Source organism: Haemaphysalis longicornis, unplaced genomic scaffold (genome assembly GCF_048455015.1).
Source record: "Haemaphysalis longicornis isolate Haplotype H1 unplaced genomic scaffold, Haemaphysalis longicornis Haplotype H1 scaffold_8, whole genome shotgun sequence".
NCBI lineage: Eukaryota > Metazoa > Arthropoda > Arachnida > Ixodida > Ixodidae > Haemaphysalis > Haemaphysalis longicornis.
Window position 1 is genome coordinate 139,372,014 of NW_027526445.1, and position 22,597 is coordinate 139,394,610.

At 46.7% G+C, this 22,597-nt stretch overlaps 1 protein-coding gene across 4 annotated transcripts in view; it reads right to left on the reverse strand.

Annotated features, from left to right (window-relative positions):
• Positions 1-282: 282 nt before the first annotated feature.
• LOC144150174 (uncharacterized) overlaps positions 283-22,597 on the reverse strand; it is a 181,612-nt gene continuing 159,297 nt past the window's right edge. For all 4 annotated transcript variants that reach the window (XM_077682016.1, XM_077682015.1, XM_077682018.1 and 1 more), the window contains 5 exons: positions 13,148-13,318; positions 11,280-11,444; positions 2,566-2,736; positions 1,469-1,487; positions 283-413 (listed from right to left, as the gene is read on the reverse strand). In XM_077682016.1, the coding sequence (XP_077538142.1) occupies positions 1,483-1,487; positions 2,566-2,736; positions 11,280-11,444; positions 13,148-13,318 (512 nt within the window). In that variant the 3' untranslated portion in view covers positions 283-413; positions 1,469-1,482. The remainder of the gene's footprint in view (positions 414-1,468; positions 1,488-2,565; positions 2,737-11,279; positions 11,445-13,147; positions 13,319-22,597) is intronic.

Sequence of the window (22,597 nt, forward strand, 5' to 3'; positions counted from 1 at the left end):
AATTACGCGCTGATGCTTTCGTACTCACTATATCATAACAAGTGCTTCGGTTTCCCTCTAGATTTTCGGTGCAGGCACCTTTCACCCAATGAGTTCTCTCAGAGTTCGCAAAACGAGGCTCTCCACAGAAATGCATGCGCGAAGGGAATGAGCATTGTAATATTCGGTCGCATAAACGCTAACAGACATGAAATGGTCGCTTTCAACGTACTCAAACTTGCTTTAAATTGAGCAGTAATAAGGCCGTCATATTTGTCGTAACAAACACTCGATGGGGATACCTTGTATTTCGAAGCATGATTTTATTTTGTCAGTGGTCAAGACCTGTATAAATTGTATTTCCAAAAGTTACCACTTGTTTCCACGAACCAGTTTCTGTCAAACGTCTTTCTTGTTACCACGGTGCCACCTTCCTGCAAAGTAGTATATTTCGTGCTGTTTAGCCGTCACGTACGATTCCTCTTTCTATACAGGCCTTGAGAGAGACAGTGATTGCTGCTCGTTTGCATTCGCAGGGTGGCCACTATGGTGAACATGTTTGCCCATTCCTCGCTGTTTTCAAAAAAAAACACGATGAGCACATTCTGCAACGTTATATTTACAGCGATATTACTATGAAATTTACCATCGGGTTATTGTTCAATGTTAAGAAAAACTCCATTACACCGGTTTGCAAGAACTTGTACCGGCGCTAAACTTGGTTGACTATAAGGAAAAAGGAGTGTAGCACAAACATAAATGGGCCCTCAAGCAGAAAACTGGATAATACGGGCGTGGACCTGTGTACGTTCTTGTTACTTGTCAATATTTTCTTGTTCAATCGCCATGTTTCAATATGTTACTCCGGTATACGTGACTCATTTTTAAATGGCCCCGTACAAAAAGTATACTTTTCGAAACAAGTTGCAATCATCTGTTTGGCCAAGACCCCAAGTTGTAGAGAGATAAGCTGTCAAAGAACAAAAGTCGTCTCTTTTTTCTAACAATTACAGTTACAAAATGAACGATCGCTGAGCGACTAGACCTGCGACATAAATAGGTATATCATTGCAATGCAAGACTATTGTTTACTTGCGGAATTTCTAACGAAGGATTATTTGATAGACTTTATTACGTTAAACATCGTGATAAAGCAAAAAATGTGTGCAAATGCTGACTGCGTAATCAAGAGCTCATTAAAAACTTAACCCAGCACAACTTATTTGTAAAACAGCAAGCACGGCATCCTACAACGAGCCTTTTTCTTCATGAAAATGGACATATGGCCTTCATATGCTTTAAGGGTCCCACATATGTTTCTTTAGCCAAATACATGCAAGAACATCCCGGTGAGTTTGCATTTTCTTCGTTAAAGCAATATTTATGTTGTAAAGTAATGGAAACAGCGTATCTTCCCTTTCTCTTTTTCCTGAAGCACGTGCGTTTACAGAAAGAATTAATAAATTCTTAAGAAATGCGAAGTACTTACCGTTTCGCCCTGTATCATTCTGTAACAAGGAGGCAAAAGGCACAAAATGGTTACTATGCATTCTATAAGAGCGCCAACGTCAGCCACATTATTATTACCCAAAATTCACAAGGTACTCATTCCCGCTTCAGGGGTTCTATGTTATTAGAACTGGATTAATTACTGGAGGACAGGACTTGGGTTGAGACAAATAGGCTCTCTTTCGATCAAATTCCAGTTCAAGCGAATTGACAAGTCAGATAAAAAATTAAAATACTGCTGCCCGGTTTATTCCACAGACATGAAGTAACTACGGCTGGACAAAAAAGTGGAAATACGAGCAGCTCCTACAGATGTCTGACGTTCCTCTAGCCCTTCCAGTTCTACTGCGTACATCAAGTGCGCCTCTAAGTGCCAGACGGAGTCTTCCTATGCAGTGGGCTTTTGATGCGGTCCAATTCACTTCATCGGTTGGTGTTGCATGATTAAATATTACACATCATTTCGCATGTCATTCGCTATCCCGGCAATAAACTGCTATTCCTCCAAATTTATTAACTAGAAGCATTCTTGAATGGTCCACAAGTAATAAATTTCTCACGCATTACAAAACTTACTCAAAAGCTTTTTTTTTATTATTTTTTTCGTTATTTGATCCCAAACCTGGCTGCTGGAAAAATGGCCTATAGCTAGTCGACAAACACGTTACATATCTTTTAACTTCACTGTTCTTAACCGCGGTATAAGCTCCGTGGTGGCGCATCCAAAAACCATCCGCAGAGGTTTCAGTCAGCCCTACTTATATGAAGTTCATACTGCAGCACATCGTTTAAAAAAGCGTGCTACCTTAGCCGTCGCCTTCTTTGCTGTCACTGAGTTTTTTCCAAGGAAAATTGTCCCGGAATTATTTGCGTCGAAATTTTCAGAAATAATGAGAACATCGTACAGACATAAAGAAATAAGACGAAACTCTTATTTTAAACATTTCAACAAGAATGTGCCTGAACAAGAAAAAGAATGTCGTTAGGAGTGTAATTTTCAAAGGAAATAATATTCCGGACAAAGCAAATGGGAAGTGTTACAGTGAAGTGTCACTGAAAAGAAGAAACTATACGCACCCATGCACCTTCGCTGGCATATTTCCCTTGTTCTGAAGTTATTCTTATTCGGTTTGCATCCACCCCAGAGAAATTCCACGCAGTTGTCCCCGTTGAAATACCACCTAGGTATGGAAGCTTTGCAGGGCCCAACTTTAACTGGTTGGTTGCAAAGCGGTGGCCGTTTGCGTGCTAAAAAAATTTAAAATATGTGGTGTGAATACAAAGTAAATATGGTGAATATGCCTCTTGTTAGCATTTACTAGCGGAAAGTTCTCTGGTTTTCAAGTTTGGCGAAACCAAAAAAATTAGGAAGAGTTTTGGGCGCACGGGTTGTGATTAGAATTCCATAAATAATATGCAACACTCAGGTAGGCATTGTTGTTCGCCAACGTATAAAATTCCAAAAACACAACTTGCACCCCGCCCCGTACACTTTCTCCCATTTCCGTTTTGGGTGCCACAAATCGTAAATGGTGAAATAACTAGGTGGGTTTGTTTTGGGTGGTTTTATCAAGAGTAAATAATAAACATTTCAATGTAAAATAAACCTGTTATAAGATCTGGTGAGCTCATTTGAAATAAAAACTACGTTTCTACTGAAGCAGATTTCTAAATAAGCTGCCACGCAGTGAGACGCCGTAAGTTGTATGTCGGTTTTTATTTTCCTGCAATGTTTTTCCAAGGAGTAACCAAATGCGGTTAAACAACGTATATATATATATATATATATATAAAGAGCCTAACCAAACCCTATGCCTCCTTTGGCGTTGTAGACTGCCAACCTATCTGTGTATTTCCTTAACAAGGCCCTGATTTCCTTACTATATATATGTATATATATCCATAGAGAAAAAAAAGGTTGGCAGTCAAGAAAACTTCGGAAAGCAAAGGGGAGGATGTGGTAAGCTATTGAAACAGATAAAGAATTTGGAAGGAAAGAAAGTGGAGAAAAAATGCCCGCCGGGTGGGATCCGAACCCACGACCTCCAGAATACCGGTCTGGTGCGATGACCACTACGTTACCGGTGGGGTAATTTTTCCCTCCACTTTCTGGGGTATTTATATTCAGGTATTTTTGTTTCCTGCCCTGGGCAGCGATGGCTCAGCGATGGCTCTGAGGTACAGCACTCGCCTCGTATGCGGGAGGTACCGGGCTCGAATCCTGGTACCGCCGGGCACCCACAGTTTCTTTAATAGGTACAGGTGTCCCTCGTTGAGTGCGGACCCTTGAAAGGGGAATCCACGTCTGGAAAGCTGCCTTTACCCTTGCGAGGGGCCCCTGACCCTTGTCCATCTGGCGGGGGGTGTCCGGCCACCATGCCGCGTTACGCCATTGCCAGGGGTGAAAGAGTTAGGTGGCATGTCCTGCCACAGGTGGTGGCGAGTTGAGCGCCCGTCGTGGCTGTGGAAGGCACCATGTGCATTCGTGTGCCTTGGTGGCGCCGGGCACCTACCGGTAAAATAGGTACAAGCGACTCCCCGGCCCGGCGCTCGGCCCTTGTGTGGGACTACAACGCCTGGGAAGTTCACACGGATTGCACGGGAAATCGCCCCTATGGAAAGTGGCGGCTGCAAAACGCAGGAGCGTTTTCCTGCCACAGGCAGTTGCGACTTGAGCGTCCACCATGGCTGTGGAAAGCACTTGTGCATTCGTGCGCCTTGGGGGCGCCGGGCATCTACCGGTAAAATAGGTACAGGCAACTCCCTCGCCTCGCGCTCGGCCCTTGTGTGGGACTACAACGCTTGGGAAGTTCACCGTGCTTGCACCGTAAATCGCCCCTATGTGAATGGGAGGCTGCAAAACTGCAGAAAGAAAAACATGAGGGCTCTCGTTTTCTTGTGGTGACAAGCACCCCAGGTCTGCAGCCTGCAGGAAACTACAAAAAGGTCCCTGCGCAGAGTTGACGAAGGTGACGCCCTTACGCGCAGCCTGCGATAAGCTCACACACACAGTAATCTCTGGTTATAACGAAGTCAGCGGGACGGCAAAAAATTTCATTATAAGCGGTATGTCGATATACGCAACCACTTCCGAAAAGCTAAAGTAGTTGAGAGTAATCTGCGCCACAACTGCGTGGAATAGAAACTTTATGTATTCAGTGAACCAAAACTTTACTCAGGTGCAACAAAGGCAGTGGGCTTTGGCTGCTTCATGTTTTTGGCGGGCGCGAGTAGCTCCCGCTCCAATTGGCCGAAGCAGTGACTGGCATCCGAACGACTCGCACACTGCTAAGCGCATGAGGAGGGCAAGGCAGTGGTCCCATTTATATGGAAAAGGGGGGGTGGCGTCACGGAACTCTACGAGTGTTTCGCGCTGCAAAGCGCCGCCAATGCCGTGGCTGCAGTCAGAGGTTGTGTTTGTTGAGCTCAAAAACTGTTTAACCGCTCATTGTGGGTACATAACGCAATCATGAAAACTGGCCGGTTTTGCACTACGGGTATTACATGATCACTGAGCAATTTTTTCCGGAGGTGTGCAGCTAGGAAGTCTACAAAACACGAGTTTTTCGTCGCCCTGCTGTCGACGACACTGCTAATTCTGCGCTGCGAGTGTCAGTGGTCATGCACCGTCGCGTTCACGCTATTGACCAATGTCTAGGAACAGAATTCAATCGCCCTACAATGCTTTTGGACCATTTCTCTGAAGTCAAATGGAAAACAGAGCCTGACCGTCTCAAGAAAATTGACCGGGAAACAACAGCTTGTTAACCAACCATGTTGACCATGTGACTCGCCACTGGGTCGCCACCGCTCGGCGACGCCTCCGCTTGCCACTTCGCCCTAAGCGGGTCCACCACTTCGAGCACATCGAGTGATCCGGTATAAAAGCATGCGTTTGGGTTGGGACCAGAATAAATTTCGAATAAAGCGGTATTTTGAGTAAAGCAAGTTCGTTATAACGAGGGGTTACTGTATGTACAAAAGCCGTCCACCCTTGGTTTCTGTGCAAACACAACCTGAACGCTAACACGCAAGCCAGAGAACTTTCTTCCAATAATTGACAAGAAAGTCGCCATTGCAATATCACCAGATATTCGCATACCGGTATTCTGGAGGTCGTGGGTTCGGATCCCACCAGCCGGACATTTTTTCTCCCCTTTCTTTCTGTCTTTCGAAATTCTTTATCTGTTTCACTGACCTACCACATCCTCCCCTTTGCTTTCCGACGTTTTCTCGACTGTCAACCCTTATTTCTATCTTATTTCAACGAGCCCCTGATCACCTATTCTGATTCGCTACATGCATAGCGAGGGCCTCTGTAATGGCAGTCTTGGTGCCAAAGGTAGCTTAAGAGGGTTCAGTGCTGGTCCACTATCTCGACATGTCGTAGACATTCCAGTCACGGCCCGGGGGTTAAAAAGAAGATCCCCTTCACCCCGAGTAGTCCGGATGGCGCAGGCTACCACCCCCAAGCGTAGGAAAAAAAAGTGCCTTTACATAAATACCCCAGAAAGTGGAGCGGAAAATTGCCCCGCCGGTATCGTAGTAGTCATTGTACCAGACCGGTATTCTTGAGGTCGTGGGTTCGGATTCCACGCGGCGGCCATTTTTTCTCCCCTTTCTTTCTGCCTTTCCAATTTCTTTATCTGTTTCAATCACCTACCACAAACTCTCCTTTGCTTTCCGGGGTTTTCTTTACTGCCAACCCTTATTTATATATATATATATATATATATATATATATATATATATATATAGGGAGCAATAAAACTTGGAAGATGGGAGAGAGCACAAAAAAGAAAAGCTCGAACAAGGTACAAACCAGGATTGTTGCCAACGTTTCAGCAGAAAAACTTGCCTTCGTCAGTGCCCTGACGAAGGCAAGTCTTGTCTGAAACGTTGGCAACAGTCTTTTACCTAGTTCGAAGTTGTCTTGTTATATATATATATATATATATATATATATATATATATATATATTTATATATATATATATATATATGATTTGTGTGCGGGTGTGTAGAAAGAGACCGAGAAGGGCAAAGGTGGTTCGTCGTTTCTTCACCTTAAAAGAGATATAGTTTCAAAGACTATCTGTTATCAATAGCGGATCTGTTTTCCCGGAAGCCATTCATTTCAGGTGGGTAAAGGTTTCTGCTTTCCAAGTACCACGTAATTCTCTTAAATATCATTTTTTCCATGATTTTGCCAATGCAGCTTAGTAAGGCGATAGGCCGGAATGAGTCGAATCTTGTCGGTTGCTTCCCAGGTTTTAGGATTGCAGTAATTTTAGCGATTTTCCATTCTGTAGGAACACTACCACAGAGCCAGGTTGAGTTGTAGTATTCCAGAAGGCGTAGGCGGGAATGGTGAGACAGATGGGAAATCGCTTCGTAAGGTATGTCATCATGACCTGGAGAAGAACGTTTCTTGACATTCGAGATGGCCGTGTCGAGCTCTCGAATAGAAAACGGAAGGTCCATTGCGGCTACAGCGTTTGGTGGCGTTACGTCGGGGACACGTTGAAGGAGTAGCGGAGGCATGGATACTGTAGATATGAGCCGACAATACTCCTCAGCGGCTTCTTTTTGTGATACGCCTTCGTGTAACGACAGCGCTTTGAAAGGATACAGTTGCTGGTTATCTGTGAAAGCGGACACATACCGACAGTAGTATTTCTTGACATAAAGTCAGCATTTGATTCAGTCTTGCACACTGCAATTCTAGAGTCCTTAGCTGTCCTTGGTCTTGGTGGAAGACTGTACGCCTGGATTGCGAGCTACCTCAAAGGACGTGAAATTTTTATGTGCACGCCAGAAGGCCCTACTTCCCATCACAGTATACAGAAAGGAGTGCCTCAAGGAGCCGTTTTAAGTCCTCTATTATTCAACCTTACGCTTATCCACCTAAAGCGTGCGCTCCCTCCCGGCGTCAAGGTCACACTTTATGCGGATGACATCTGCATTTGGTGTGCGGCAAAGTCACGTCGTACAACGCAACAGCGGCTGCAGAAAGCTTTGAGCAATGTGTCTTCGTACCTTGCGTCCAAGGGTCTTCGCCTTTCTCCCGAAAAAAGCGTTGCCATGGCGTTCACCCGCAAGCGGATGAGACAATACCCTCTAATCCTTGGCGGTCGTTGTCTGCAATACGCACGAACCCAAAAATACCTTGGGATCATCGTAGATAGAAATCTATCATGGGCGCCGGAAGTGAAGCGGTTACGTACTCGTCTCTCTGCGGTGGCACAAGTTATTGGATACCTTGCTGGATGTCGATGGGGCAGCGACTGCAGATCCATGGTGCTTCTCTGCAAAGCATATGTAGACGGCTTGCTGCGCTACAGCCTGCCTGTTCTGCAACGGCTGTCGCCCACATGCAAAAAGCAACTCAATGCGGCTAGAAATAACTGCCTGCGTACCTGCCTCGGCCTTCCTAAGGGCTCATCGTGTGTTGGCACTGTCGCAGAGGCTGGTTGCTTGCCTTTAGATATTATTAGAATGCAGGAAACATTTCGAATATACTTGAGGCATAGGCTGCACGCAAAATCCAAGTTCTTGGCAGGTATTGTACGATGCAACAAAATTTCGAGCTTCGCAGAAACTCTAAATACTATAAACATCTCTGTGCCTACCCAACGACGACAACTCATGCCATCTGATTTCCCGCCTTGGACTCTATCACCCCTATGGATAAAATTAAACATACCTGGACTCACATCAAAAAAAGTTATGCCTCAGATATGCCTCCTTCAACTAACACTTGCCCATATAAGTGACCAATACTCTCGTATGACCCACATTTTTACTGATGGATCATCTACGCCTGACTGCAGTTCTTGTGGGCTCTTCATTACATCCACCGGCCAAGCGCTCTCATACCGTCTTGAGCGCCCAACATCATCTACATCTGCTGAGCTTCATGCCATCAAACAAGCACTTCGCTACATTCTCCGCCAGCAGCCAGCACAGTGGGTAATCTTTACGGATTCGAAGGCAGCACTGCAAACTCTTCGACGTGCCAGCTGCTTCAGCATTCATGAAGATATATCCCGCGATGTCTCTTACCTAAATCATCTAGTTTGTGTCGCCGGACACCGCGTGATACTGCAGTGGATCCCTGCCCACTGCGGCATCATAGGCAATGAAAAAGCAGATGAGGCTGCCAAGAGAGGATTGCAACTGCGGAACGTGAGGAACATTTTCTTCACGAAGCACGATGCCTCTAGGCTAGCAAAGGAGCTTGTTTTCAGGGAAAGAAGCACCTTCTGGTCTCTCCCGGAAAACCAGCACCCATTCCTGCATCATGTCGACCCAACTTTGGCACTGAGGTTACCGGAGCGACTTCCACGTCGGCTAGAGACTTTGCTCCATCGCTTACGTCTCAACGTGGCGCTAACACATACCTACCGCTATCGCCTTGGCCTAACCTCGAACCCCTATTGTGACAACTGCGGTTCACCAGAAACCGTCGAGCACATTTTACTGGAGTGTCCTACATACTATCAAGCAAGAAACAACCTCGCACAGAAGATCGAGTGCCTCAACCACAGTTCCTTGACTTTAAAAGCACTTCTGGGACCATGGCCATCTCCCTCCTCTCAGCGTAAAGTGCTAACCGCATTATTTGAATATCTCAATGACATCGGCGTCGCTGAGCTGATATAGGACCAGACCATTCTTGCACTGTACAACCGCCCATAGACTTTTCACGTGTCGCACTGACGGACCCCAACGCACACGCTTCCTCCTTTTTTTTTTTTTCACTTCTTTTATTTTCTCCTATCTTCTCTCTCTTCCACCTTTCTTCCTATTGCAACTTTTTTTCCCTCCTCCCGTACCCCGCAGAGTAGCATGTCGGCGTCAACATGCCGGCAGACCTCTCTGCTTTCCTCTAATAAAGAGCTTTCTCTCTCTCTCTCTATCTGTTTCAAGGATAATAAACTATGAACCACCTTCTCCCCTTTGCCTTCCTTGGGAGTTTTGACAGCCTACTCTTATTTCTGGCTTCATACATTTCCCATTCTGATTGGCTATATATAAATATATATTTTTTTATGCGTGTGTGCGCGTGCGTGCGTACGTGTGCGCGCATGCCTCTAGGTGTTTGTGTGTGTGTCAGATGACACAGTGACAGTGCATTAGAGCAGTAAAAAGGATATTCAGAGAGATCACAGCCATTTCAAGGTCACCAGCATTCTTCTTCAACCTAAATTACAATGATCTCGTACATTGCGTCTGCTGCCACCTATGACCCTCGTTGAATCACGGCCGTCTAATTCCTTACAGCAGTGTTCCTACAGGACAATTGTGACTCGCTTAATAAAGTCGCCCTAGTAGCAGGTTATGTTTCAGGTCCTCCATCAGCAGGCAGTAGTTTTGAGTATTCGAATGCTTCCTCCACTTTGCCATGGTAGTCAAGCACGTATTGTGGCGGAATCGAATAACGTACGTGTTCTGCGACCAAATATAAAACTCCCTCCACCTATGCGAAAGTGCCTTCATCCTACTATATTTATATGCTGAAATAGGCTTCCGCCCGGTGGGATTTGTGCTTTCAGTTTCGCCATGAGTGAACAGGGCAGCTTGCGATACCTGATTGAATTAACTAGGTGGGTACAGAGGCAACACTCTCGCTGCGAGACACTCGCACGCTAGTGATATGGCATCTCCAAAGCGTGTCTGCGCGACCTCTGCCAAAGGTGTTCGCTGCGACCACGCTGGCCAATATACTAAATATTAACAAGGATGCAGGTCTGGCTATGGTTGTACCACTATCCCCTCTTTCATTACAGCATTCAATCAGCAATCATATTTATGCGGGCCACGCCAGTTACCGTACAGCTTAGGTTGTATTACTATACTCAGATTCCACGCCATGCAGTCGCATACATTTTCATTGATATTCAATTTCAAGAAGCTCCCTGCTTCCAAATAAGCGTTGCCCCTCACTTTAACCCAATATATGCTATAGTGGCCAGTGGCCAATGGTGAGCCTAAAACGTCAGTGAACCTAAAAAAATGGTGAGCCTTCACTTAACCGATTCCCCGGCAATTATAACGTGTCCCGAGAATAGTCTGTTCCAGAATGGGCAAAAAGGCGTTTAATAATTTTTCAGGCCGGAAATTACAAACAAACGCAACAAAAACACCCTAAATAGGATATCTCTACAAAGGTAGCGCTGTTTGCTAGCCGTGTAGAAAGAAGTGACCATAGATGGACCATCTGGATAACCGTGGATACCACTAGGCGGATCTAAAAGAAGGCGAAGGCCAATACCACGATTGAAGGATGAAATAAGGAAATTCTGCTGCAAAGTATGGACTCTAGCAACGCAAGATAGGAGTTGTTATAGGTCAATGGGAGAGGCCTTCGTCCTGCAGTATATCTAACTAGGCTGATGCTTTGGCACCACATAAGATTGGTGTGACGGTTACGTAGTTATTGATTATTATGAAAAATTTTAACTCGGGAACATTATAACACAATGGCTCTCTGCGGCCGCCAGAGCACATGCTCCCGCCTCTCACTGTCATTGCTTCATCACAAGAGCGACAGGATACTGCCGATGTTCCTTGTAGATATATTCTTGTTTCCTTGACAGCATGTGATACTGTGTTTGCAAGTATTGTAGCATATTTTGTTTGTTTTGTTTTTACTTCGAAGTTGCAGGCGTCCGGAGTTGCACTCCAAAGTTACAAGCAAGATCCCTTGAAGAGGCCCCTCTCTGGGCAATTACCATACCTTTGCGCGCTCACACGGCCCTGCTTTATCGAAAGAACGCAGTTACTTACCAATGCATCTCTTTTCGCACTGTACCATGGTCCGGAAGTTATTGCCGTTGGGAAAGCAACCTCCCCAAAGAAATCTCTTGCAGATGCGTCCATCAAAGTAGAACCTTGCTGCAGCCCCTTTACATGGACCGGTCTTCAGCGGATCCGTGCAGTTAGTACGGGGTGCTGGAGTACAAAACAATACTCGTGATCAGTTCTGCTAATATTTTTTAATTCATAGTAAATCAGAGCTTGGCAATTAATACCAACCACACCAAGGAAGTACTGCATCAGGATTCATATGTTTTATTAGTTTGTTTTATTCTTTTCTAAAAAGAGCAGTATTCTAGCAGATGCTATTAGCTTGTTACACGAGAGCTGGCCCGCGAGACTAGTATTGAACGCACGCACGCAAGAACACATGCACGCACGAACCCACGCACGCACACGTGCACAGATCCATGTGAGCGTGCAAGTGCACGTCTGCGCGCGCGTGTGTAAATCCACGTGTTATTTTCATGCTACAGTTAACGCGGGGATGACTCAAGTAAGGCCAGGGGTCAGCGAAAAGCAGACCAAGCAATCTCTACTATCTAAATCCAATGATAGGCTTGTTTGATAACGATTTCAAAACTACTTTGCCCATTCTGTGCATAATAGTCTAGGTGCATGAATACCTAAAGGGTCCTTAAAAATGCAAGTTGTGTTCATTGAAGAGGCTGCTTCGTCTGGACTATAATGATGTCAATTTTATACGATCCTTAAAACAAAGAAATGACATAATAATGAAAGCAGATGAAGCCGTGGCGACTCCGCAGCAACTTCGGCATGATTTCTTTACAGCGGCACAGTATAATGTTTGTGCAATTGTCGGCCGCCGAGCTAAGCCCCCTGGGAAACAAGGCCGGGCGATTAGTGGGACCTCTAGTTCTGTGTCATCTCATCGCTTGAACGCTGACATGCAGTTAAGGCTCTGATGACTATGCTTTCATTTCTTCCCAATAATACATCACTGCTGCCAAAGTCACGTCCTGGCAGCGCGAGATTACAAAGCCTTATTTATTTATTTATTTATTTATTTATTTATTTATTTATTTATTTATTTATTTATTTATTTATTTATTTATTTATTTATTTATTTATTTATTTATTTATTTATTTATTTATTTATTTATGTACTGATTTATTCATCTGTTTTTTATTTATTATTTTATTTATGTATGTATCTATTTATTTTATTATTTTCTTATTTGTTTGTTAATACTGTTTCCCATTGTGGGGCCGCTACAAGGGTGGTCTCCTTCAAACAACAAGAAAAATGACGCAACCAAAGCTTCTTAGCCCTGTACCGACAGACACAGCCATATCCAAACACGAAGTCACAAATTTAGCCACAAATACAATTTTACTACAGTGTCGAAGCAATAAGAACAAATGCAAAAAAGTAGGAGGTGTTCAGCAACTGTGTCCGCAGAAACTGCTTCGTGCAACGTGTGTTCGCGCAGCCTGTAACAACAAAAACCACAGTGGACTGATTACTTGAATATTGACTTGATTTGATTATTTGATTATTTGAGTATTGATTATTTCTCGCGATACAGGGAAACAGCGTTTGTATGGCTGGAATGGCCGTTGATGAATTACCAAAGGTTAGTTCTTTCAAATATATCGTCTCCACGGCGCAATTGAATATAATACTGTATAACGGATACATTATCATTCATTCGTCAAGTTCTAATATTGCGGCACCTGCGCAAGATTAATAACAAGCAATGTATACTAATACATAGCCATTCACGGTAGCCGCCTATTAGACGAAGTGTACCTTCGCGCCAAAAGCGGTCGACATTTCATTGGCACTGCATTTTAAACCCATAACGTGCACTTACCAAGGCAAGTATTTTCACACTCTTCTTTGGTCTTGTAGTTATTTCCATTCGAGTCGCAGCCTCCATAAATAAATTCTCGGCACTCTTTTCCATTAAACCACCATCTTTTTATATTCCTCGCGCAAGGGCCTCTTCTGATCGGTCCAATGCATGTCTGAGGGCGAGGTGGGCCTACGAAGTAAACATAGAAATGCACGTTGTGTTTCTTGAAATAATGTTAGGATTCGTCTGCTCTATTTTTTACACTTCTTGCATGTGGAAAATTCAATAAATAAAGTTGGCATGTTTGTGTTTCTAGGCGGTCCCAGGGTTTTGATTTCCGTAATGTTTCTCGGAAAATGGTGATATATTTAGCAGAAAATCTCTCGCCGACGTCCCAGGTTGCAGTTGGCAGAAGAGTTGTGGATTGGGTGAGTTAGAATGACATCTTGAATAGAAAAAGGGCGGTAGGTACGGAGACACAAAGAGGTTCTTGTTTTGTTCTTTGTGTCTACGTCACTATCACGCTGGTTTCATTCAAGGTTGTACTCTTAAACAATAGGGCAATGACAAGCCAAATTTTCGGCAAGAAGACCCTGCTCGCATTTTTTTAACCTCTTCAAATTGACTTGTTTGTGCAAGTTGCCGAAACCCCACGACGCATTGCTAAAACAGAGAATGCTTGCCACGGATTGGAACACCTCTTTGAAGAGCCTAAATTATTGCAAAATGTTACGATTACCCTGCAACTTTCTCCCAACCCCTACACCGGTGCTCCCAAAGCCAACGTGGGCGCCCCCCTTCACGCTGGTAGAAATAGAACCGGCTGTCTCAGTTTATCAAGGCACACCACAGAAGTTAAGGATAAAACACTACCCATAAGCAGGGGCGTCGGCAGGAGTTTGTCTTGAGAGGCGCAAACCCGTTGCATCGCGGGGGTAACGGAGAGGGTAGGGTGGGAAGTGCTGGTGTTGCTTAGGGGGGGGGGGGGGGGGGGTAAGTGACCTTTTGGCACCTCCCTGCCGACGCTCATGCTAATAAGCTCCTCCGGAACATCGGCACGGCTACGCTGGAGGCTAATGCTGGCATGCGTGAACTGCGCTGCGCTCAGTACATGCTCGCCAGCGTTACCGTGTCAACACTTTACGCTGCTTTCCCCCAGCAATCTGCGCCCCACATCCTTAAAATCGGGTGTACGAAGGCTTGTTGAACGTATGCTGCAGGATCATTTAGCTCCTTACATTGAGAACAGATATTTTTCAAACACCATGTACAGATCCCGACCACTTTCGTCGAACCACAATATGCTTCTGCAGTTAAGAGAACTTATCACAGATCAGCTTACAAGCCCACACACGCATTTCATTCCCGCCTTCCACCTCAACGGCGCATGGGGCAACGTCACCTATGGAGCCTTTCTCCGAGGTCTACCCCCCATCAATTGTGGGCAAGAGTATGTGATTGTTTCGCGGCCTTCCTCCCCAAAAAGAGCTTCATTTTCTCCCGTTTCTTCAGTTTCTCTCCTACGGGACCGCAACCATCGGCATCGGACATCTCCGTTCGTCCATCTTCAAGACCATCCATGCAGGTGCCCCTCAAAGCTCTGTGCTTTCATGTCTCCTTAACATATACCTCTGAAGGACCTCCTGCTACTGCAGCGTATCGCCACTTATGGCCAGCACTCTTCTGCGAAGATGCAACTCAAAACGACATTGAAAAAGCGCACCGCTTTTTACACTTCTGTGGGAATAATGTTCTTTTAATTATGTGGTTCTACGGGCCCTATTATAAATGAAGAAAAGGGAGAGGGCGTACAGAAACGAATTAAACGAACTGAAGAGTAGAAGTGCCTCAGGATAAGACTTTTAAATTTAGTTGTCACGGGCAAAAGCAAAGTCTGTTGCACAGCGTTTCGTAAACATTTGTCTTATTCTGAGACTTCGCAGCGTGCCGTCTAGACTGATCTTCTGGATGACTGGATACATCCTGCCCCTTGAGCAGAAGAGCATTCAGAAACGGCCCAGCAGACGAGTGTTCGACGGCAAAACTGAGAGAGAGAGAGAGAGAGAGAGAGAGAGAGAGAGAGAGAGAGAGAGAGAGAGAGAGAGAGAGAGAGAGAGAGAGAGAGAGAGAGAGAATCAACTTTTACTAAGCCCTTTAAATAAGGTGTGTACGCGCAGGCACCAGATGGGGTGGTTCCCTAGTCACGGGACCCATATTGACGCTGCAAGTGCTGGAGAAGCAGCCGGTGAAACCTAGAATATCGTCACGTGATGCCGTATTACTGTGTTTCCTAGCGAGTGCAGCGATGACAAAGAAGGAGGCAGCTTGCCCGCCGGAAGCGGAAGGTCGACGAAATTAATTACCTTGAACAATGTTGCGTGTTAAATCTTTCGCTCTAAAAGCCCCAAAGGAAACAACATCCGTAATTGCCTCGTGTACACTTGACGGTCGGCCTAGGGTAAATCTTGGAGGACGACCATCATCCGTCCGTTGCCCCAGCTTGAATTGAATGCGTTTTATGGATGATACTTGCAGCTCATTAATATACATTAGGCGTAGCGTTGGAGCTACCAAATGTCAGGGCTAAATATATGCCTAGTGAGGGCCATTGGTGAAGGTGCTTAGCAGTTGTAGCTAAGAGAAGGAAAACACGGTAGGGAGACAGGATGAGCAGAAATGGTAAGCATGAAGGAACGAAAAGATGAACGCTTTCGCGCCCACATCTTAAAGCTATACGACCGTATACGACCTCCGCATATTATAGAAGTTAGCTGCTTACAACGGAAAGGTGGCCTGTAACATCTCGACTTATAGACCATTTACAGAGAATGGTTGGGCTTCCCTTCAACAGGAGAGGCTAGCGCCACAATGACATTACTGGGGCAGTATTCTCGTGTTTCGTCCGTTTTGTGTCCGTTTCAAAAGTGTCCGTTTTGAGGAAGCCCTGATTGGCTAAAAGCCAACACACGGATTGGAGCCATGCAAGCACAGTGGAGTTAGAGCGGTGGTTTCCTGGAGCAGACGATTTTTCGTCGCCTTGTTATTGGTACGCTGGCGGAACAATAAACATATAAAAGGTAGTTTAAAATAGGTTTTCCCGTTTAAAATGTTTTTGCAAGAACAGCTATGCAAAAGTCAATCCAAAGCCCACCTACAACTGGAAGTACGTGACAATAAAACGGAAGCAAAACGACGTTTTAAAAACGGACATACGTGAGAATGCCGCCCCTGGTCATTTACACGCGGCGGTTTTGGTTTCCGCAGTACGTTCCCATGGTCCTCAGCAAAGATGCGCAGTCAGAAAACATGGAAGTCGTGGGGGGGGGGGGGGGGGGAACGCGCCGTAATCGCATGTACCAGCTACGATCGGTATCTCAAAGTGTGGGACGAGTTGTCATGCGAGCCTCACTGGCCGCACCTTCCCAAAGACTGTCCCTGTGTGCGGCCTTTCGCAATGTCCCGCTTTCCGCATAGCGAGCGCTAAACGGAGACCACGCGTCGCTGGATCGCCATTTTCTAACGGAAGAATTTTGTCCACAGATCGTCAAGGGTGACTTTTTCAGGTCATAACGGAAGACTGCTTTGACGCGTAGTGTAGTCCACACCAATCGCCTCATCAGGCTTGTTTTAAAGCATGCCTCGTGTTGTTTTTAAAACGCTTTGCGCGTGTAATGTGTCAGGGCACCCCCCGAGAGGGGATGCATGAAACACCCCGAAAAATAGAAGAAAAGATCAAAGGAACGAGAATTTTGAAGTGCGCGCCATGAACACGCCAATCAGCAAGCGCCAGCGCCTACGCACCAAGGAATCCTGGGAAAAGGTGGCAGCACACTGGTCGGCCAATCAGGGAAGGCCACGCAGGTGACAAGTGGCGAGATGGCCATATAAGGACAGGGAGAAGGCGAAGAACCAATGGGAGTGCGCCACGAGAGAGCCTAGAAGATATAAAAGCGGGGCGCACAAAAAGACAAGGGGAGGCAAGAAACCGAAGACAACCAGGAGGCGGCCGGAGCACGTGAGCTTCGCGGAACGAGCCAGGGGGACGCGGCCAGGCCATCGACCACGCCATCCGAGCCTGGGCGGGAGCGGGCCGACTTCGCATCGGCACCGTCATCCTCGGCGCAGTGTCTTTGTGGCCCCAGTCGCATCGGTCGGGCACCAGCGGCCAGCGTCCACGCTCCGTCGACGTTCGTCTCGACGGCCCCGAAAGGCTACGTTCGGGCCGAGCCTACCTGGAACCTCCAGCGGCAGCGGCTACCAGGGGGTAGCCACCGAGGAAGCACGCCGCCGAAGGGATGACCGCGCGCGTCGAACGCCGACATCAAGGACCTCCAGCGAGAGCGGCCACCAGGGGGTAGCCACAGAGGAAAGAAGTGAGGACGCGCGGAGCCCACGCAGTCCAAGGAGTGACCGCGCGCATCGAACGCCGGCACCGAAGAAGCGAGACGAGGAAGGCTACCACCGAGTCGCGGCCACGCAAGGATGCGACACGTCAGCGCCGACGACCGGGGTAGGCCAGTCCAATAGGGACGCAATTATAGGACACAACTAGGAAGTTGTGATTAAGTGAGATCACCTTGAGGGTGAAAGAATAAGTTGATTTGGACGAGTTGTGTAGAACTTTATATTGTAGAGACCTTTGGGTTAGAGTTGAATTGTATGTTGGGATTGTTAGTTAGCGGTGTGAGTGTTTATCGTTTGTGTGTAGTTTAATTATTGAGTGATTTACCTGAGGGTTTTTGTGCGTACAATAAATGTATGTTGTTAAACAAGTCAACGGCTTCCCTGTGTCCATTTCTCCGAGCTGGTTAAGACCACCCCACCATCGGTTCACGTGACAAATAATTGGCGAGCCTGCCAGGATTCCTTGGTGCGTAGGCGCTGGCGCTTGCTGATTGGCGCGTTCATGGCGCGCACTTCAAAATTCTCGTTCCTTTGTTCTTTTCTTCTATTTTTCGGGGTTTTTCATGCATCCCCTCTCTGGGGGTGCCCTGACACATGACAGCGCGCATGTCGTCGAGACGAAACCAGTGGACTCCCGGATTCTTTTCTAGTTTTCGCTAGCGCATATCACCTTTACAACGGCGCAGAATATATGCTCTCGCATTACGTAAAGTGCAACAAACACCTCTCATAGCCCTGCCGGCGTCCCCGGAGCCCCGCCATTTGGCGCCGCGGCTAATAGGCCTCCTGCGCTGCCCAGGGGGCGCTGCGCAAGCAGCTTCCGGGAAGTACTTCCGGGTAGTACAAAGCTGCGCGGGTCCCATAGGATCCCGTGTTGACGGAAGCAAAATGAGCTCGACGCTCCCGATTATTTTGCGACGTGGTCACCAGTTCATCCCCGACGCGTCCGATCTATTTCAGCGATCAACTTGGCATTAGGGGAAAAAGCTTTGCAGCGCTAAACACGTTTACAGCGCCGACGAAAGTGCCGGGACAATTGTTCTAAAAACGTTGGCCGGGACCGTGACGGCGTCTGCTACTCGCAGGTTCACCGATCGATGGTCGTATGAAGTGAAATTTGAAGTGAACCTTCTAGATTAAACTAACACTCTAGGTGACAAGGACTTTTCGACAACAGCCGATCAAAAAAGAAGAGTGACGCAATCGGCGATGATCGCGCTTTAAAAAGACAGCGAGTCCGGCGGACCGCTGGCTCGCCTGCTACGGTGCGCCACTCTTTTGCGTACCTGCGCAGTATGCGTGCACTTTCATTAAACAGTGCTCGTTTGCGTCACCGTTACGAAAACATGGTGCAGCGTTATATCTTGCCGTTTTGTTGCGTGTCTCAGTGATAAAATTCAGCGAGCGTAAGAAGCGTGAAATCAATTTTGCGATTCCGAAATTAGTGGCCGTAAAACAAAATGGTCGGGCGAACCGAGAGGCCGCTCGCTTCCCTTGTTTGCGCTCACTTTACTTAATTACTCTTTTGGATCATATATTCCCAGTTCGCACTTAATAGGCTGGAATGAGGGTCAGCAACGTTTTGAAGTGTAGGGCCGAGTTGCATGCAGCCGACACGGTGGAGGGCTGGACGGCAAATCGGGTGGGATAGGGAGGAGGGCTGTGAATGCAAAGCGAAAAAATTCAGTGAATCGCCAATAATGTTTGACAATAATCTGGCGAAGTGTGAAGATGGGGGACAATTCAACTGGAAGCGACCGATTTTCTGTTCATATCTCGCTGTCTAACTTCAATAGAGGACAAAACTGGCGTGTCGGCGTTCAGATTGTTAGCGACGAAGATAACCAACAGAGTCAGTGATGATCGAATGTAAATACTCGGGGCCGCGCCGTGTATGCTGCTGTGTTATGTTATGTAATGCAAATATAGAAGTACACATTTCTTCAGGCAGCGAGCGTGCAATTTCGTGCTTGTTTTGCGTCCTTTATTAGCGCTTAATTTGTTTATTTGACGCTATTGCCTCACCTACTCGCTAGTATACATGTACGCTGCCGTTCGTAAATCGTGCGGCGTAAAACGTTTGCAAGAATCATTTAGTTTGCGAAAATACGAAACAAAATTTTCACTCGTTTCAAAGGCGGTGCCAGGCCAGCAGTGTCAGCTGAGTCGGCTGCGCAATTCTTGCGTTCGCTTGCATGCTCCCGCTGAAGCAACCTTTTGCAGTTACCTCAGGATATAGGATGAGCAGCGCTCCGTGTTTATGCTACTCGTGAACTTTCCTTTGTCGACCGCACACAAGAAGAAAAAACTGTAACTGTCGTCAAACGGCTCAACCACCCGACTTGGCGATACTGTCCCAGGAGGCGGACTCTTAGCCTTCAACCCAGCGTCCGGGCTAATTGCGACTCATGCGGCATATTCTCCCCTGGTGAGCCTGGGGAAACATTACTGCGTTGTTGTTGCCCTAGCAACACCACCGCCATGTTGGCCTTGAAGGCGTTATAATTGCCATGGCAACAATGCGAGGGCGCGCAGCCTGCGTGGGGGAGAGGTAACGCTCTCCCTTCTCATGCCGGTTGGATCAACGTTTTTAGAACAATTCAGTTTCACAGCTTCCCATAGGCGCCCACTATCCGGCGCGGCCGCATAGCGTGTCGCGGGCGCTAGGGGCGCTGTAGGCATGCTTTGCTCCGCACTCCGCGCGTCGTCTGCTACACCGGAGGAAACGCGGTGCGGCGCGACCGTGTTACCGCTCGCATTTCAAAGCGTTTCGCTTTGCTAGCGGAACAGTTCGTGCCAAAGCAGCAGTTTCTTCGTATACATGCATTTCATTGTTGCTGCGCCCGTTTTCATCTGGTGGAATTACGTGTCTGGGCTACATCTATAGCTACCGTCGCCAGTACATTCTTATGTGGGCATAGGCGGCCTCGCGCGAGCATAACTGTAAAAAAAAAAAACCCTTCAAAGAAAACACGTAGCTACAGTAAAACTTTTTAAAAGCACAGTGCTCCTTTCTGATGCCACATAGTCATGCGCCGTTTACCGAACAGACTCGTCAATCCGATTTCGGTGTTTTTTCCTTTCCCATTCCCGTGAATCTTATTTGAAGATAACATGGTGAGAATAATAATACTGAGAAAGTAAAAATGGCAAATACAGAAGGAACATATATTTTCTTGCACATCCAGAATAGTATTGCATCGTTCCCTGGGCAAGAAAGGCAGCTCAAAGCAGCTTAGTTTTTTTTCCTGCATTTTGAACTTTTTCTGTGACAAGCAGTTCACGGTTCTTCTTTCGAGAGAAGAAGTGCATGCGCATCAAACAGTAGGATTTGATTATCTTTGCGGTGAGGAATTCATGGTGCTCATTACAACCAATTACAGGCAGGGCAGTCGCATGAAGCCTGTCTAATACCACCCAGAAAATATCCCCGAACACTGCCGACGTTTCAAGCGTATCGTGCACAACCTCTTCTATTTCCTTAAGTAATGCGTACAGCCGAAATGAGGCCTCTCGAAGGGATTCTGGCTTGAATGACCTCAACTCAGTCAGGCGCCTCTGGTTGAGCTGTGTTTCCTCGGAGTTGAACTGATCGGGAGCGGTTGTTTCCCGAACCATCACTCACAATGGAAATGACTGTAGCATTATGCTTGTGAAGGCGCACCACTGCTTCCAGGACTAGTTCCGCCAGAATTTTGCCAGGAGCAGCACTTTTTGTCGCGAACGCTGCAATTGGCTGGACCCAGGATTCAAACAGAGGAACAAACATCAATACTAGTGCATGGTCGGCTAGCTGATTGGTTCCTTCATTCGTGACGCCTCCATAATCACCAAACCATCCATCTTGTAGCTGCATTTGTTGAAGTCATATGCCTGGCGCAACTTGATCTCGTCTAAGGTCAAAGACCCCAACCTTTGCTCATCTGCTTTTCTATGGAACTGCTTCTGTATGGCTTCCAGACAAATGGGGTTGAAGCCGTACTTGCACGGCAAGCCTTTCAAAATTTGTGTCAAGCAGCTAAGAGAAGGAAGAGGCAACATTTTCGTCTCGCTAATCAGCTTATATGCCCGTGGACTTGTAATTCTCAGGATCAAGCAGTTCAAAATCCACTCAGTATTATACCACATGCCACACGGAGCTTTTGCTTTGAGTGACTTCAGTGCTGTCAGGAATGCCAGGCGTTGCAAGTGAGGAAGGCTACTTAAAGCTTCTTCTATTCCTTGGTAAGAAGCCTTCGCGAGCTCCTGTTTGAGCAGTGTGATTTCTTGCTTCCCCTTCTCCCTTGCAGCTGCAGCTCGGAAAACTTTTTTGGTCAAGTTTCGCATTTTTTTGCTTTTGTTCACCGCTGCCTTCATTGGCTTTCTTGCTCGCATTTGCCTTTGAAGGCGTAGGCACCGAGCACACACAGGTCGGGTTGTGAGGACAGAACACTGCTTGTGATGGACATTTTCTAATTTTCCTGTCACACCAGTGTGAGCTACCTGAATGCCTGAACAGATTTTCAAGCTGTCTGTCTCATTGAGCAGGTGCTCGACGCTAGCAGTGCTGTCTACAGTCTTATGCAGTTGCTTGTGCATCTTGTTGTAGCAGTTCACAACACAGCTACCATCATTTTTCACAATAACGGTCTTGCTCACTTTAAGATCCCCTGCCACAAGTCGCCTGTCGAAAAAAACACCACAAGTTTGCCCAGAACATTCATCGACGATGAGTTCAAGCTTCCAGTCCCTACTAGGTAACGGCACTGTCACCAGTTCATTCAGACAAACACCGGAGGAGTTAGTTGCTGAGGTGCTAGGTGGTGGCGTGATGCCCTCTGCTCCGAGCGCATCGCCTAAGGACAAAGAGGACTCTCCACACGAGCCACTCGAACAAGACGCACTTTCCGCCGATGCTTCAAAGCCGATTTCGTGCCGCTTTTTCGGTGATTTTCGCGTGCATGTCGTCGTTCTTGGCTTAGATATGCGTTCCGGCAAGACAGGAGAGACGCGGCAACGCTCCTGGCACTAACTTCCAGTTACCACGGGGAATTAAAACCTCCTGGCCCTTTACAACATGCTTGA